Genomic DNA, 14,892 nt, shown 5'->3' on the forward strand with positions numbered 1-14,892 from the left:
CTTTGTCACATGATGGAGTGGGCTTACCATTCGATCCCACTACCCTTGAAGGGTAGCCTACAGTGTCACATTCCTACTGTTATTTGCTGCGCCCACTAACGCCCTGCTTCCAACTGCTCTACATCGCTTGTGCTCAGCCCTCCCCATTCTCCTTCCTCACGAGGCTCTTCCCAGTTCTACCAGAGAGTTCCAGCAACACGCAGACACCATCTCACTGCAGTCAGTCACAGGCACTTGTGTGTGAAGGGCTGGATGCCGCGCATGGAGCTTTACCTAGATTTCTCCTCCTTTTGGTCACCTGTTGGAGTGAAAATCATAACCAGGAGGTCTTCTGCAGACACGCTGACTTTTCTGACGCCGTCTGTCCGCTTGTACCTTTGGGAGCCAATGCCTTTTCAGGTGTCCCCAGTGGACTCTAGGAACTTGAGCTCTTTGGCCTTGTCAGCACATAGTGTAAATGAGAATCAGGTTCCAAGGTCCCTTTACACCCTTCTGGCAGCTGCTTGTTTAACACCTGCTTGGAGGCCCCTTTGCACTGCCAGAGAAATGTTAATGAACATTAGGCCCTCTTGGTGTTTTGTTTCTAAAGTTTCTGCCACCATTGGTGATGGTAACAGCAGTGCCAGCCTAGGCAAGGTGCCAGCGGCCCCATATGTTTTGAACATTATGTTGCCTAGGCCTGCTCGGAGCAGGGTTTATAAACTCTTTGGGGCAGGAATCCTCTTTGTACAGCACATAGCACAATGAAGCAACGATCCATAACTGGGGTTTCTGGGCATGAACACAATACAAATAATAATACACATGCCCTGCAACCATTGGTACCACTAGAGTACCACTATGCTCACGATAGCCATGGTGAGAAATCTTAGGAGAAAACCTTTTCCACTGGGTAGTGCAGTGCCTTGAAGCCGGAATCCTCCAGTCATTCACAGCAGGGGTAGTAGGTTACCACAGCTTTGCACAGGTGTAAACGACTGCACAAGGGGTGAAGCAGTGGGAAATCAGGACCCGAGAGTAGACGGGGGTCCTGACTAGAAGTGATGCGCGTGAGGAGACACTGGTGTTATTGCAGGGGCTTCAGAATGTTAGTTGTGATTTACCAAAGCAGAGTGAGAGGAGAATTGGGCCTGTCTCCATGTGATAGTGACCGTTATTTAAAACAGTGGGACAGGAAGGTAGAGTGAACAGTGATGCTGCTCCTCATGTGAAGCACTCCTGCGATATAGGACAAGCCAATTAACTCTCTAGATGATGGTGGTAGACCAAGTTTTCCCCGAACATTGCTCTTGTGTTCCTCCTCTAAGAAACAGAGATGGGCAGATTAAAGCCTTTAAGGGTCCTGGCTTAGTGGAACCATGAGTCAATGAAAAGCCATGTCGCTGTTGGAGGGCAAGATGCAGGGAAAGCTGGAAGGAAAAGATCAGTCCCTTGTGGGGTAGGCACAGGGAGTGGGGGGGTGCCTGGGGACTGTGCCTGTATCTTCCAGGGATCCACATTCAGCTTTGATCTCCCCCAGTGCCCAGGGTAGGGAGTTAGGGAAATGCAGCATCCCCAGGTGGAAGGATTCCCGGAATGAGAAGTGCAGGGAAATGCTGGCTTTAGGAAGCCTATGTGAGCAGGATGTTCCCAGGTCCCCTGTCCAACAAGGTGAAGAACCAGTATGCGCTATTGGCAACAGGAGAAAAGAGCAAATCCCAATGGTTGGGGAAGAGGAGCCACCTTCTCCCATGACTGGGAGACTCACTGCCAATGCACCCAAGGGGAGAAGATGTAGGGTGGTGGACTCACTTCTGAGGGGGATGGAGGCATCCATCTGCCCACCTGACCTGACCTCCTAGGAGGCATGCTGCTTTCCTGGAGCCTGCATCCGAGACATCATGGAAAGGTTGCTGAGGTTCATCTGTCCCTCTGACCACTACCCCATGCTGCTCATCCAATGATACTGCCAGGTATGACCCAGGCGGATGAGCAGTGAGTTCTGGGAGCGAGGGTTAAAGAGTTGGGGGTGCAGGATGTGTTCTCGTCCATTGTGCCTGCTGAAGGTAAGAGTCCAGGCAGGGACAGATACATCTTGGAGAAGAATGCATGGCTGTACAGATGATGTCAACAGGAGGGCTTTGGCTTTCTTTACCAAAGCGATGGATACCAATATGGCTCCCTCAGGAGCTCTTTAAGGACCTGAAAATCAAAAAGGAGCCCTACAAAAAGTAGAAACATGGACAGATTGTTAAAGATGAGTATAAAAGAATAGCGCATGCACATAGGGACAAAATCGGAAAAGCTAAGGCACAAAATGAGATACAGCTAGCAAGGGGCATAAGGCAGTAAGAAGAGGTTCTACAAATACATTTTGAGCAAGAGAAAGATGAATGGAAGTGTAGGTTCACTACTTAGCAGGGAAGATGAGCTAATGGAAGACTCCAAGAAAGCTGAGGTGTTCAATACCTATTTTGCTGCTGTGTTCACTAAAAAGGTTGATTGTGACCAGATGTGTAACACAATTAATATTATCAAGGTGGAAGGAGTGTAAGCCAGAACAGGGAAAGAACAGGTTGAAGAATATTTCGATAAATTAGATGTATTCAGGTTGGCAGAGCCTGACGAAATTTACCCTAGGGATTTAGGGAACTAGCAGAAGCAATCTCTGAACTTTAGGGATTATCTCTGAGAACTCATGGAGGATGGGTGAGGTTCCAGAGGGCTCGTCAAGGGCAAACTTAATACCCATCTTCAACAGGGTTGGGGGAGGAAAGGAGGACCCAGGGAATTATAGACCAGTCAGCCTAACCTCAATTCCTGAAAAGATAATGGAGCAAACGATCAAACAATCAATTTGTAAGCATGTAGAGCATAATAGAGTGATAAGAAATAGCCAGTATGGACTTGTCAAGAACAAATCATGGCAAGCCAACCTAATTTTCTTCTTTGACAGGGTTACTGGCATACTGTATGGGGCAGAAGCAGTAGATCGGATATATCTTGATTTCAGTAAGGCTTTTGACACCGTCTCCCATGACATTTTCATAAGCAAACTAGGGAAATGTGGTTTAGATGAAATTACTATAAGATGGATGCACAACTGGTTGAAAGGCCAATGAGTAGTTATCAACGGTTTGCTGTCAAACTGGGATGACCCACCAAGTGGAGTCCCACAGGGGTCAGTCCTGGGTCTGATACTATTCAATATTTTTCATTAATAATTTGGATAATGGATAAAAGAATTTATAAAATCTGTGGATGATACCATGCTGGTCGCAGGCATTTTGGTGGACAGGATTAAAATTCAGTTCATACTTCACAAATTGGAGAATTGGTTTGAAATCAACAAGATGAAATTCAGTAAAGACAAGTGCAATGTACTGCACTTAGGAAGGAAAGATCAAATACACAGCTACAAAATGGGGAATGACTGGCTAGTGAGTAGTACTGCAGAAAAGGATCTTGGGGTTACAGTGGATACCAAATTGAATACGAGCCAAGAATATGATGCAGTTGTGAAAAAAAGCTGCTATTCTGGGGTGTAGAAACAGGAGTGTCCATATGTAAGGCACCAGAAGTAATTATTCTACTCTCCTTGGCACGGTTGAAGTCTCAGATAGATTATTGTGTCCAGTTAAGGGCGTCCCACTTTAAGAAAGTTGTGGCCCAATTAGAGAGAGTCCAGAGAAGAGCAATAAAAATGATAAAAGATTTAGAAAACCTGATCTGTAAGGAAAGGTTGACAAAACTGGGCATTCTAGTTTTGAGAAAAGAAGAATGAGGGGGGACCTGATAAGTCTTCAGATAGGCTAAGGGCTGTTATAAAGAGTGGGGTGCTCAATTATTCTCCATGTTTGCTGACGGTAGGGCAAGAAGCAATGGGTTTAATCTGCAGGTAGTTAAGCACTGGAATAGGTCACCAAGAGTGGCTGTAGAATCCCCCATCATTGGAGGTTTGAAGAACAGGTTGGACAAACACCTATCAAGGATGGTGTAGGTTCATTTGTGCAGCCTCAGTGAGGGAGGATGGAGTAGATGACCACTCGAGATCCTTTCCGGCCCTATATTTCTATGATTCTTCCCAGCCGGATCCTTTCCTGTGTAGTAAGCAGGCCTTACAGTAGGTATTTCCATTCCTCATGCAGTCGCTGGCCCTGGTTTTAGTTGAGTCCGTTGTGACAACACTTCAGTCAGGAGAGGAAAAACAGTCTTGTTGTTTTGCTCACTTTCCCGGCCCTTGCCTCAGTTTCCCTTGGGGAGAAACAGGCCTCACAGTTTGAGGAAACACTGGTGCAGATGTCTGAGAAACCAGTTTTCAGTGATGAGCTGCCAAGAGTTTAACAAGCGGCTCCCACTATATTCCGTTCCTTAGCCTGTGAGAAATCCTGCATGCTCATAGGGTAGAGGGCTCCGGGGACAGGAATTCAGTTGTTCCCCCGTTTAAGCTAAAAGGCTTTACCAGAACCACAAGCAAGGGGGAAGGCAGCACCGCTTGTTAAGTGCACATTACTGGGAAGGGTAACAGGAGGCAGAAATGTATTTGAGCATAGCACAGGTGTTGGTGGTGACAGTGGGGAGGAGGGGCCAGAAAGATCCTGGCTAGATGGGACCGGGGGAGAGAGGAGAGGGATGTAGAGAAGAGTCAAGGGGGTGAGCACTGCATAGGGGAATATACCTAATACTTACTGCATTCTGGAGCAGCTCTTGGACTCCACAGAAGTATTATTTCTCAGCTTGTTGCTGTCGTGAAGTTCCAAGCAACCTGCTGGGCTGGGTAGGGATGATAACTTGGAAGTCCTGAGCAACCATGGGCCATGTTGTTGTTGTCCACATCTGTGATCCTGGCTAATCAGTGAATTTTATTGAATTCCAAAGCATCTCTTTTCAAGCTTGGTGACATGAGATGCTTCCCTTCCCATATTGTTAACGGAGAGGTGGTGATAGTGGGGTGGAGAAGATCCTGGCTAGATGGGACCAGAATAGAGGGGAGGGATGTAGCAAGGAGTCCTGGTATAGAACCACTGTCCTTAAGTATGCACACAGACAACCCATGCAATGAATAGAAACATCACCTTCCCTTCCCCGCTCTTCTAAGGACAGGTAGCAGATTACAAGAAGGGGAGGTACTATGCTAATGTGTGTATTAAATTCTCTGAGCATGGACTAGTCGTTTCCAGAAACCTGAACAGTCAGTTTCATGTGAGTGCTTATGAAGATAATCAAAGTGCTCTCTCCTCTCACCATTCAATCTGGCTTCTGAGTGCTTGCTGGCTATTACATGCAAAATCATCACATAAGTTTAAATTCAGATCATTTTACAGATGAGGAACTGGGTTATCTGTCTAAGTAAGGTACTTATGTGGCTCCGATCACCATAGGATCTGAATGCCTCACTACCTTTAATGTATCTATCCTCATGACACCCTTGTGATGTACTCTTATCCCCATTTTACAGATGTGGAACTGAGGCTTAGTGACTTACCCAAGATCACACAAGGAGCCTGTGACAGAGCAGGGGCTTGAAGCAAGGTCTCTCAAGTCCTAGACTAGTGCCCTAAATGCTGGCACAGCCTTCCCTCGGTTTTCTATTTCCAGACTGGAATCCAAATCAGATCTTTTAAGTCCAAAGCAGACTGCGAAGAGTTACAGAGTGATCTCACAAAACTGGGTGACTGGGCAACAAAATGGCAGATGAAATTCAATGGTGATAAATGCAAAGTAATGCACTTTGGAAAACATAATCCCAACTATACATATAAAATGATGGGGTCTAAATTAGCTGTTACCACTCAAGAAAGAGATCTTAGAGTCATTATGGATAGTTCTCTGAAAACATCCACTCAGTGTGCAGTGGCAGTCAAAAAACCTAACAGAATGTTGGGAATCATTAAGAAAGGGGTAGATAATAAGACAGAAAATATCATATTGCCTCTATATAAATCCATGGTATGCCCACATCTTGAATACTGTGTGCAGATGTGGTTGCCCCATCTCATAAAAGACATATTGGAATTGGAAAAGGTTCAGAAAAGGGCAACAAAAATGATTAGGGGTATGGAAAGGCTTCTATGTGAGGAGAGATTAATAAGACTGGGACTCTTCAGCTTGAAAAAGAGACGAAAAAGGGGGGATATGATAGAGGTCTATAAAATCATGACTGGTATGGAGAAAGTAAACAAGGAAGTGTTATTTACTCCTTCTCATAACACAAGAACTAGAGGTCACCAAATAAAAGTAATAGGCACCAGTTTTAAAACAAACAAAAGGAAGTATTTCTTCACAGGACACACAGTCAGCCTGTGGAATGCTTTGCCAGAGGATGTTGTGGAAGGCCAAGACTATAACAGGGTTCAAAAGAGAACTAGATAAATTCATGGAGGACAGGTCCATCAATGGCTGTTAGCCAAGATGGGCACGGATGGTATCTGTAACCTCTGTTTGTTTGCCAGAGGCTGGGAGTGGGCCGCAGGGGATGGATCACTTGGTGATTGCCTGTCCTGTTCGTTCCCTTTGGGGCATCTGGCATTGGCTGCTGTCGGAAGACAGGATACTGGGCTAGATGGACCTTTAGTCTGACCCAGTATGGCTGTTCTTATGTTCTTTCATTGATAAAAAACATAACTAGCTAGAACATAGGAATAGATACAGGATAGTATCAGAACTGCTTAGCTGTGTGCCATAGACTCTTAAAGGGAATTCTCCGACAGATTGGTTGGTAGGGAATTTGGGCTTTCAGAACAAAGGATCCGGGTTCTTTTATCACTCTGAGGTTTTTCCCGTAGTCACACGGTCTATAATATTGACAGTGAAGTCCTGGATGACTGCAGTTTTATTGAAGTACTTTTAATTTCTATGGCACTTATCAACTGATGATCCCAGAGCACTTTAAAACCATTACGATGGTAGTAGCTGATTACTATTTATTTTGTTTGCATACCCAGGCCCACAGATACATGAAATGTGTAGACAAGTGTGACGGTTTCACCGAAAAAGAGCATAGAGCAAAAGGATCAATAACTGGAACCCACCAGTGTAAGCATATCATAAAATTAGCCATCACCCAGCGAACACCCTGGGGTGAAATCTTGACACCACCCCGCCCCTGCCCCTTGAAATGAATGGGAGTTTTGCCAGTGACTTCAGGAGCGAGGTTTTTGCCGTTGGAATACAGGACTTGAGTACTGGTAGATGGTATGACTTTGTGAAAACCACTCTTTAGAATAATAATAATTCCAATATTATTAAATACTTTTCATTTATATAGCTCCTTTCAATCCGAGGGATTTGAACCATTTGATAGAGATCAGCAAAAATTGATTTGGAAACCCAGGCACAGGAAAAGGTTACGTGACTTGCCCATGGGCACACAGTAAATCACTGATTGAGTTGGGAATAGAACGTCCTGACTCTCTGTTCCTGGCCTAACCCCTAGGCAAGCTGACTGTGGTCACAGCTAATGCTTTTGCAGAACTCCAGAAAAGAAACAGAAAAAATACAAGAGGTTTTGGGGAATTTTTAGTCCCTTCCATTTCTCTGTAATAAAACTGAGCAAAACAAGACACTGAGCCCATGATAAACGGGTTCCCTGATGTTATTTTTACAGACACAGTAAAAGTAATTTCCTGATAAAGTCTGTAGAGAAATCAGCCTTCTGCTGTGTCAGAATGAAATGGTATGACTGAGAGCAAAAGCCTGAGGTCTCTGCAGCAGGAGGGGTGCTCAGCCCCTGGAGGCTCTCCATCTCAATGTGATGGGGTATACAAACCCAGCCTGGACCCAAAGGCATTAAAAGGCAATACTGAGCCCAGTTAGCTCCCACCCTCTTGGCCTGCTGAGCCTGCTCCAGGATCCCAGGTAAAGGTGCTGGACAGGCTGCAGGAAAGAGGAATCCTTCTCTGGGAAGCCAGTCAGAAGGTTGAGCCTGAGACGGGGACCACGAAGGCCCACAGGAAGAGACTTCTCCAGCCACCACCCCCTTGAGAACCAGCAGCTCCAGCTACACCCTGCTCCTTTGGGCTTTTTTTTTTTTTTTTTAAAGTAACTGACTGTTTGGACTATAGGGACCTTGCCCCAAACTGAAGGGATCTATAGGTAGGAAGTGGCCCAGAACAGCAGACTTAGACTCTCTGCAGGGAGGACCTTGGCAGTGTTACTTCCCACAGGGCCCTGGGCTGGGACATGGTGGAGAAAGAGTGCCTGGGTCTCCCTACCACAACCCCTTAAGGGCTGTCACCCAGATGCAGGTGGAGACCAGAAGATTCCTAGCTTAGGGTCAGGAACAAGGCACCTCTACCGCCCTGATGACAGCCGGAGGTCTGGTGCGATAACTGCTTGGGTTCCCGGCCCTCCAACACTCTATCTGGCTCAGTCTTGCCCTTTTCATTTGGATTTTTAAAACAGGTGCTTTTTATGTTTGTCACTTTACTGCACCCATCTTACTTCTGAATGCAAACAGAGCCTGATTTCTTAGCTCAGTCTAGTGACCCCTTTGGTAAAGGAGATCTGCGTTAAATTCCTAGCTCTGTCACTGACATGTGACTTTGAGCAATGTAGATTTATATCCCAGCTTGCCGCACAGTAAGTGTTTGTGTAGATGTGACCATAGAGTCATAGATTTCAAGGCTAGAAGAGACCACTATCGTCATCCACCCTGACCTCCTGCATAACACAGGTAATGGAACCTCACCCAGTAATCTCTGCCTCTAGCCCATCACTTTTGTTTGGGCTGTAGCATCTCTTTTAGGAAGATATCCAGTCTTGAGTGCTGAAGATTCCTCATGCTCTTAGATAAGTTGGTCCAATGGTTCATTACCCTCCACTGTTGGTGGGAAAAAAGTTTGCTCCTTACTTTCTCATCTGAATTTGTCTAGCTTCAGCTTTCGGCCATTGGATCCTGTCATGCCTTTTCCTGCTAGACTGAAGAGCCACCTATTATCAGAAATCTCTTCAATTGAGTTATTCCTGATTTACACCTGTGTAGTTACACCAGGTTGAAGCAGTGCAGATGAGGCAGAATCATAGAAGATTAGAGTTGGAAGAGTCATCTAGTCCAATCCCCCCTGCTCAAAGCAGGACCAACCCTAACTAAATCATCCCAGCCAGGGCTTTGTCAAGCCAGGCCTTAAAAACCTCTAAGGATGGAGATTCCACCACCTCCCTAGGTAACCCATTCCAGTGCTTCACCACCCTCCTCGTGAAATAGTTTTTCCTGATATTCAACTTAGACCTGCCCCCACTGCAGCTTGAGACCATTACTCCTTGTTCTGTCATCTTCCACCACTGAGAACAGCCAAGCTCCATCTTCTTTGGAACCCCCCTTCAGGTAGTTGAAGGCTGCTATCAAATCCTGCCCCTCCCGCCCCCCCGCCACTTGTCTTCTGCAGACTAAATAAGCCCAGTTCCCTCAGCCTCTCCTCATAAGTCATGTGCCCTAGACCCTTAACATTTTTGTTGCCCTCTGCTGGGCTCTCTCCAATTTGTCCACATCCCTTCTGTAGTGGGGGGCCCCAAAACTGGACGCAATACTCCAGATGTGGCCTCACCAGTGCCAAATAGAGGGGAGTAATCACTTCCCTCAGTCTGCTGGCAACACTCCTACTAATGCAGCCCAATATGCCGTTAGCCTTCTAGGCAACAAGGGCACACTGCTAACTCATATCCAGCTTCTCATCCACTGTAATCCCCAGGTCCTTTTCTGCAGAACTGCTGCTTAGCCAGTCAGTCCCCAGTCTGTAGCGGTGCATGGGATTCTTCCTTCCTAAGTGCAGGACTCTGCACTTGTCTTTGTTGAACCTCATCAGATTTCTTTTGTCCCAATCCTCCAATTTGTCTAGGTCACCCTGGACCCTATCCCTACCCTCCAGCATATCTACCTCTCCCCCCAGCTTAGTGTCATCTGCAGACTTGCTGAGGGTGCAATCCATCCCATCATCCAGATCATTAATGAAGATGTTGAACAAAACTGGCCCCAGGACTCATTGTTTTTATAACCCAGTATTCAAAAGAAGTTCTAGTGTATTTAACAGTAAATAGGGCTGTGATGTCTTCTCTGAACTCCTTTCCCATGCTGGATATGTTTAGAAAACGCAGTTCTGCTGTCATCTGTTTTTTTTTCCCCTCAGATGTGTGTCTGGCTAAATCGGCAGCAAATATAACCTCTTCCTTTTCCTTTTAATAATGAGACATTCCTGTTACATGATATAACTTTTGGATCTTGAAAATGGGAGACCTGTAGCAATAATGGCAATAAATTAACCCTGCCGTTTTCTTCATAAAACTGTCTGGGGAGGTTTCTTCAATCAGTTCGTCACGGGCCACTTTAATTACATCATGCCCACGCTGATGAATGCTTTGGAAGGAAAGGGTCTCTCGGAGTTTGCCTGATAAATGCTTATTGCAGAGCCTCAGTATTAGACTGTAAATATTTGCTCTGGGTTGAAGTCGTTCTTCCAAGATTGCCTGGAAACATTATTTTAAAGTAAAATAAAAGCAATCAGATGTGGCTGATTTTCTGTAAGTGAAAGAACATTTGTTTGTAATTTGTATTATTTGTATTTCAGCAGCACTTTGAGACCTTAGTCCCGTTGTTCTAGGTGCTGTACAGATATGTAGCAAAACCTGTGAATAATTATGGATCTTTAGATGTGGGATGGAGTATATAGGGGTTAATACAGAGGCTCGAGAGTCTGAAGATCTAGATTCTGTTCTTAGATCTGCAGCTGATTTCCTGTGTGATCTCAGGATAGATATGAAAATGGTCTTTGCCTCAGTTTCCCCATCCGTAACATGGGGGTAGCATTATATATCTCACGGGATGTTGTGAGGATCAGTTAATTGTTTGTACAGTGTTTTGAGGTCTTCACATGAAAGGTGTTATAGAAAAGCAAAAAATTATAAGTAGCTGTAATGGGAAACTGGGAGATGGCATCTGAGTTCCATCCTCAGTCTCTTCACAGCCACAGCAGGGTTCCTGCTTTCAAAGCTCAGCTTCTGACTAATTAAATAAAAGGGGAATTTCCCCTAGCTGTTCACATTATAGGGCCTATGATATGCAGTTGAGTAGTTCTGACTCCATCCAGCAAAAGGCAGTGTTGACGCATAGATACTAACATATTTGCAACGGTGCACCCAGTAGGGGGGCAGATCCTAAGGTGGTGTAAATCTCTATCCCTCTGTTGGCTTCAGCGGCAGTGCTGTAACTTACGGCAGCTGAGGATCTGGCTCAGGGCCCTTAGATCATAAATTCTTTGGGTCACAGACTTTATTATTTGTTTGGCATGTTTACCCACTGTACTGCACAACATACGCTCATGATGACTGATGGAGGAGAAGTGAAAGTTTAATGTGAACATTATAAAATGAGTTGTGGGCTCTCTTGCACTGCCATGTACAATGGTTTCTGTTCACGCACCCAACTGGACCACAAAGGCCGAGTTCTTTAATCTCTGGAGATTAAAACCAGCAAACCAAATAATTTCCTGGAAATGCAGTAAAACCCATGGAATCCAAATAAGCATAATTGCTACAACAGGGGTTTTTTATCTTGTGTGGAGGTTTTACTGCCTGCCAATTTCCCACTTTAGGCTGGTACCATTGTGTAGTTTATTGCCTGCATTAACCATGTTCTAATTTTATGTTGCTTTCCCCTCCCTCCCCCAACAGATGAAGGTTCTAGCATCGAGGAGACCGACTTCAACTGGGATGAATACTTGGAAGAAACGGGAGCAAGCGCTGCCCCTCACACCTCGTTCAGACACGTACGTACTTCACTTGGGCCTTGAGAAAGTTCTGTGCCCTTCCCCTTTTCATTCTGATTGGAGAGGGTCATCCTGGGAAATTTAAAGGCATGGCTGATGGCTCTTGAGGAAACATCACCAAACTTTTCTCTCTGCTTCTCAGATTTCTTCCTCCCAATCCAAAATGCTGGAATCCTTTCCCTCTCCTCCTAAAATCCTCTTCCTTCTCCTGTTGAACACCTGTTCTCATGCCTTTCTTTGGCTCCACTGGCTTCTCACTCTACTTCGGATTCAAGCTTCTCATCCTTACGCCTTCTCAAGGCCCTGTACTGCGTTCCTCTTGCCTACATTCAGCACTCATTCCCTCCCACTCTCCATCCTGCATCCTTTGTTTCTCCCGCCTCCTCGAGCTCTTTAATTTCTTCCAGGCCACCCCACCACACAGAAATTGCATGCATGTTGTTCCTTCAAAGCCCTCCTTAAAACAGGCTCTTCCGAGAAGCCTGTCAATGTTAAATAGCCTGGTTACCATGGAATGCCTCCTCTCAGCTCCAGAAAACGGTGTCTCTTGCAGTGACAAGCTATCAGCCTACATCTCAGAGAAACTCTCTGGTAGCAGAAATGGCCTCTGTGGGCACCTGAAGCCATACAACCATCATAGGCCTGAGAATATGACACCTTCCCTCATGTGAAGTTGGTTCATTCGCACAATGGAATTCTGGAAGCACCATGGTAAAACAACCACCGTCTGCAGCTCTGGCCCCAGGCCCTTCTTGGTTTGTGGAAGAGCATTGAGAGCACCTGGAATCCCTACGGACTGGGATTGTTGGCACTTTCTTTGAGAAGGGAAATCTATTGCTGTCCCAGAGCACATCACAGTGCAGCCAGTACTTAAGAAACCATTGCTTGATGCGACCGATCTCTCCAGCTGCTATCCATTCTCTAACCTCCAGTTCCTAAGCAAACTAACTGGGAAGCTCAACTCCTAGATACTGCCAATACCCTGGACTCCTCCCAAGCAGGCTTCAGGTTAGGACATGGAACAGAGATGGCCCTGAGGGATGATTTCTTCTTGGCTATGGACAGGGTCATATGCTCATGCTTTTATTGCTAGACCTTTCCATAGCATTTGATATAGTCAGCTCTAAAATGGTGCCATCCCACCTCAGAGTCATGGTGGGATTAGTGGGTTTGCTCGGAGATGAGTTCAACTGCCCCTCTCAGGCCACTCCCAGAGCCGTGATGGGCACCTTCTCCTCTGTCTCCCCAGCACTCACCTGTGGAGCCCCACAACATTCCTGTCTCTCCCCATCCCATTCGATACAGATGTAACCGGCATTACTACATCTTCTCCTCAGATGCAAACAGCACCATCTCCCAGCTGCCTGTACAGAGGCCTGGCTGAGACTGGCTGCGGGATGACTCTGGAAATGATGACTCGATGTTGGAGGGGAGAGGCATGCTTTTTGGAGAATCCTCAGCATGAGTGTCCACCTGGTCTTTTCCTCTGGATACTCCCAGAACTGCGGTTGTAAAACGCTCCCAATTCCACCTACGTGAGGCAAGGAGATTGCAGTCCTTCCCATCAAATTCTGACATAGCCACAGTGATTCACACGCCACTGCCCGCCTGGCTGGATTAGTGTAATTCTCTGTCCTTGATGTGAAACTGCTGACCTTCAATCGACAGTTGGTTCAGAGCACAACAGCTGTCCGGTGAGAGCAACTCGCTCCTTCCAACCCTCTGCTCTGTGCACTGACTCCTTGCTGAATACTGACTCCAGCTCAAGTTTTCATACCCCATGCTCAAAGCTCTCTGTGGTAGTGGTTCTCAACCAGGGGTCTGGGCCCCCCTGGGGAATTGCAAGCAGGTTTCAGGGGGTCTGTCAAAATAAACCAGAGAGCAGGGCAAGCGTTAGACTCGCTGGGGCCCAGGGCAGAAAGCTGAAGCCCAAGCAACTTAACTTTGCGGGCCACCAGTGGTGTTGGGCCCTGGCCGATTGCCCTGCTTGCTACTCCCTAACGCCAGCCCTGGCGTTTAATCAAATGGATATGCCCGGATAAGGTTGTTGTGGCACAGGAGGACCATGGAATTTCTATAGTGCGTTGAGGGGCCTCAGAAAGAAAAAAAAAAAAAAAAAAAGGTTGAGAACCCCACCGCTGTGGCATTGGCTTGGGTTACCTAGGGGCCCCACCTCATCCTTTGTGATTGTGACCTTCCCCAATGGCCACGTTCCACTGGGATAATGGAACTATCAGCCTTAGGGGTGAGACCCTGGAGCCTCTAGAGAGAGAGAGAGACAAAATCCATGTCTACAACCCACCTTCTGTATAGCTATACCACACACAAAAAAATCCCCACTCCCCAAAATGTCACAGGCTGGTCATTGCGGAGAGAGATCATTACAGCTTAATGTGTGTAGTTGATCATTTTACGAGGTGCTCAGGTTCTGTGGAGATGGTCACTATATAAGAGACTAGCTGGAAGGGCCATAGACCAGCCCCGAGCCATATACGCAGTTCCTGTTGACGGAAGGTGAATGCACAGATACCGGACAAATGGACCTGTGGTATGAAAATAATTAAATGATGCAACTTGTCAGTGCTTAGACAGCAGTAATCATGTGTGAGGCAGGTAAAGGAGGAGTCTTCCCAACTCCAGAGGAGCTGCATTCCTCTAGACTAGCAAAACACTGTTACAGTTGACCCCCAGGCAATCTTTTGTTATGTGCATTACTGTAGCACCTAGGAGTGATAGTTATGGGCCAGGACCCCACTGTGCTAGGCACTGTACAAACACAGACCAGAAAAGCGTCCCTGCCCCAAGGGGCTTACAGTCGAAGTATAAGACGAGACACAAGAAATGGATTTAGGCAGTCTTCTGTATCCATACTAGGTACTTAAATGTCACCCTTTAACAGCAGTTTTTAACACGTGTTTCCTCACAACTTCCCTGTGAGGTAGGGATGTGTTGTTATCCCCATTTTAGAGATGGGAACTAAGTCACAAAGAGACTACCTTGCCCAAGGTCACAGAGGAAGTCTGAAGTGGCGCAGGGAATTGAACTCGGGTCTTCTCAAGTCTAGGCCGGTACCCTAACCAGGGGACTAACTTTCTTCCAAGCTTGGGAGGGAAAACTGGAGACATCAGAAGAACTCTTAAGTGTTACAGAAAGT

The 14,892-nt window shown here is 46.2% G+C and overlaps 1 protein-coding gene across 2 annotated transcripts in view; it reads left to right on the forward strand.

Moving 5' to 3' along the window:
- The window catches only part of SFMBT2 (Scm like with four mbt domains 2), a 192,331-nt gene that overhangs the window by 33,673 nt on the left and 143,766 nt on the right, over positions 1-14,892 (forward strand). For both annotated transcript variants that reach the window (XM_048836655.2, XM_048836656.2), the window contains exon 3: positions 11,644-11,738. In XM_048836655.2, the coding sequence (XP_048692612.2) occupies positions 11,644-11,738 (95 nt within the window). The remainder of the gene's footprint in view (positions 1-11,643; positions 11,739-14,892) is intronic.

Source organism: Caretta caretta, chromosome 1 (assembly GCF_965140235.1).
Source record: "Caretta caretta isolate rCarCar2 chromosome 1, rCarCar1.hap1, whole genome shotgun sequence".
In the NCBI taxonomy this organism is placed as follows: Eukaryota; Metazoa; Chordata; order Testudines; family Cheloniidae; genus Caretta; species Caretta caretta.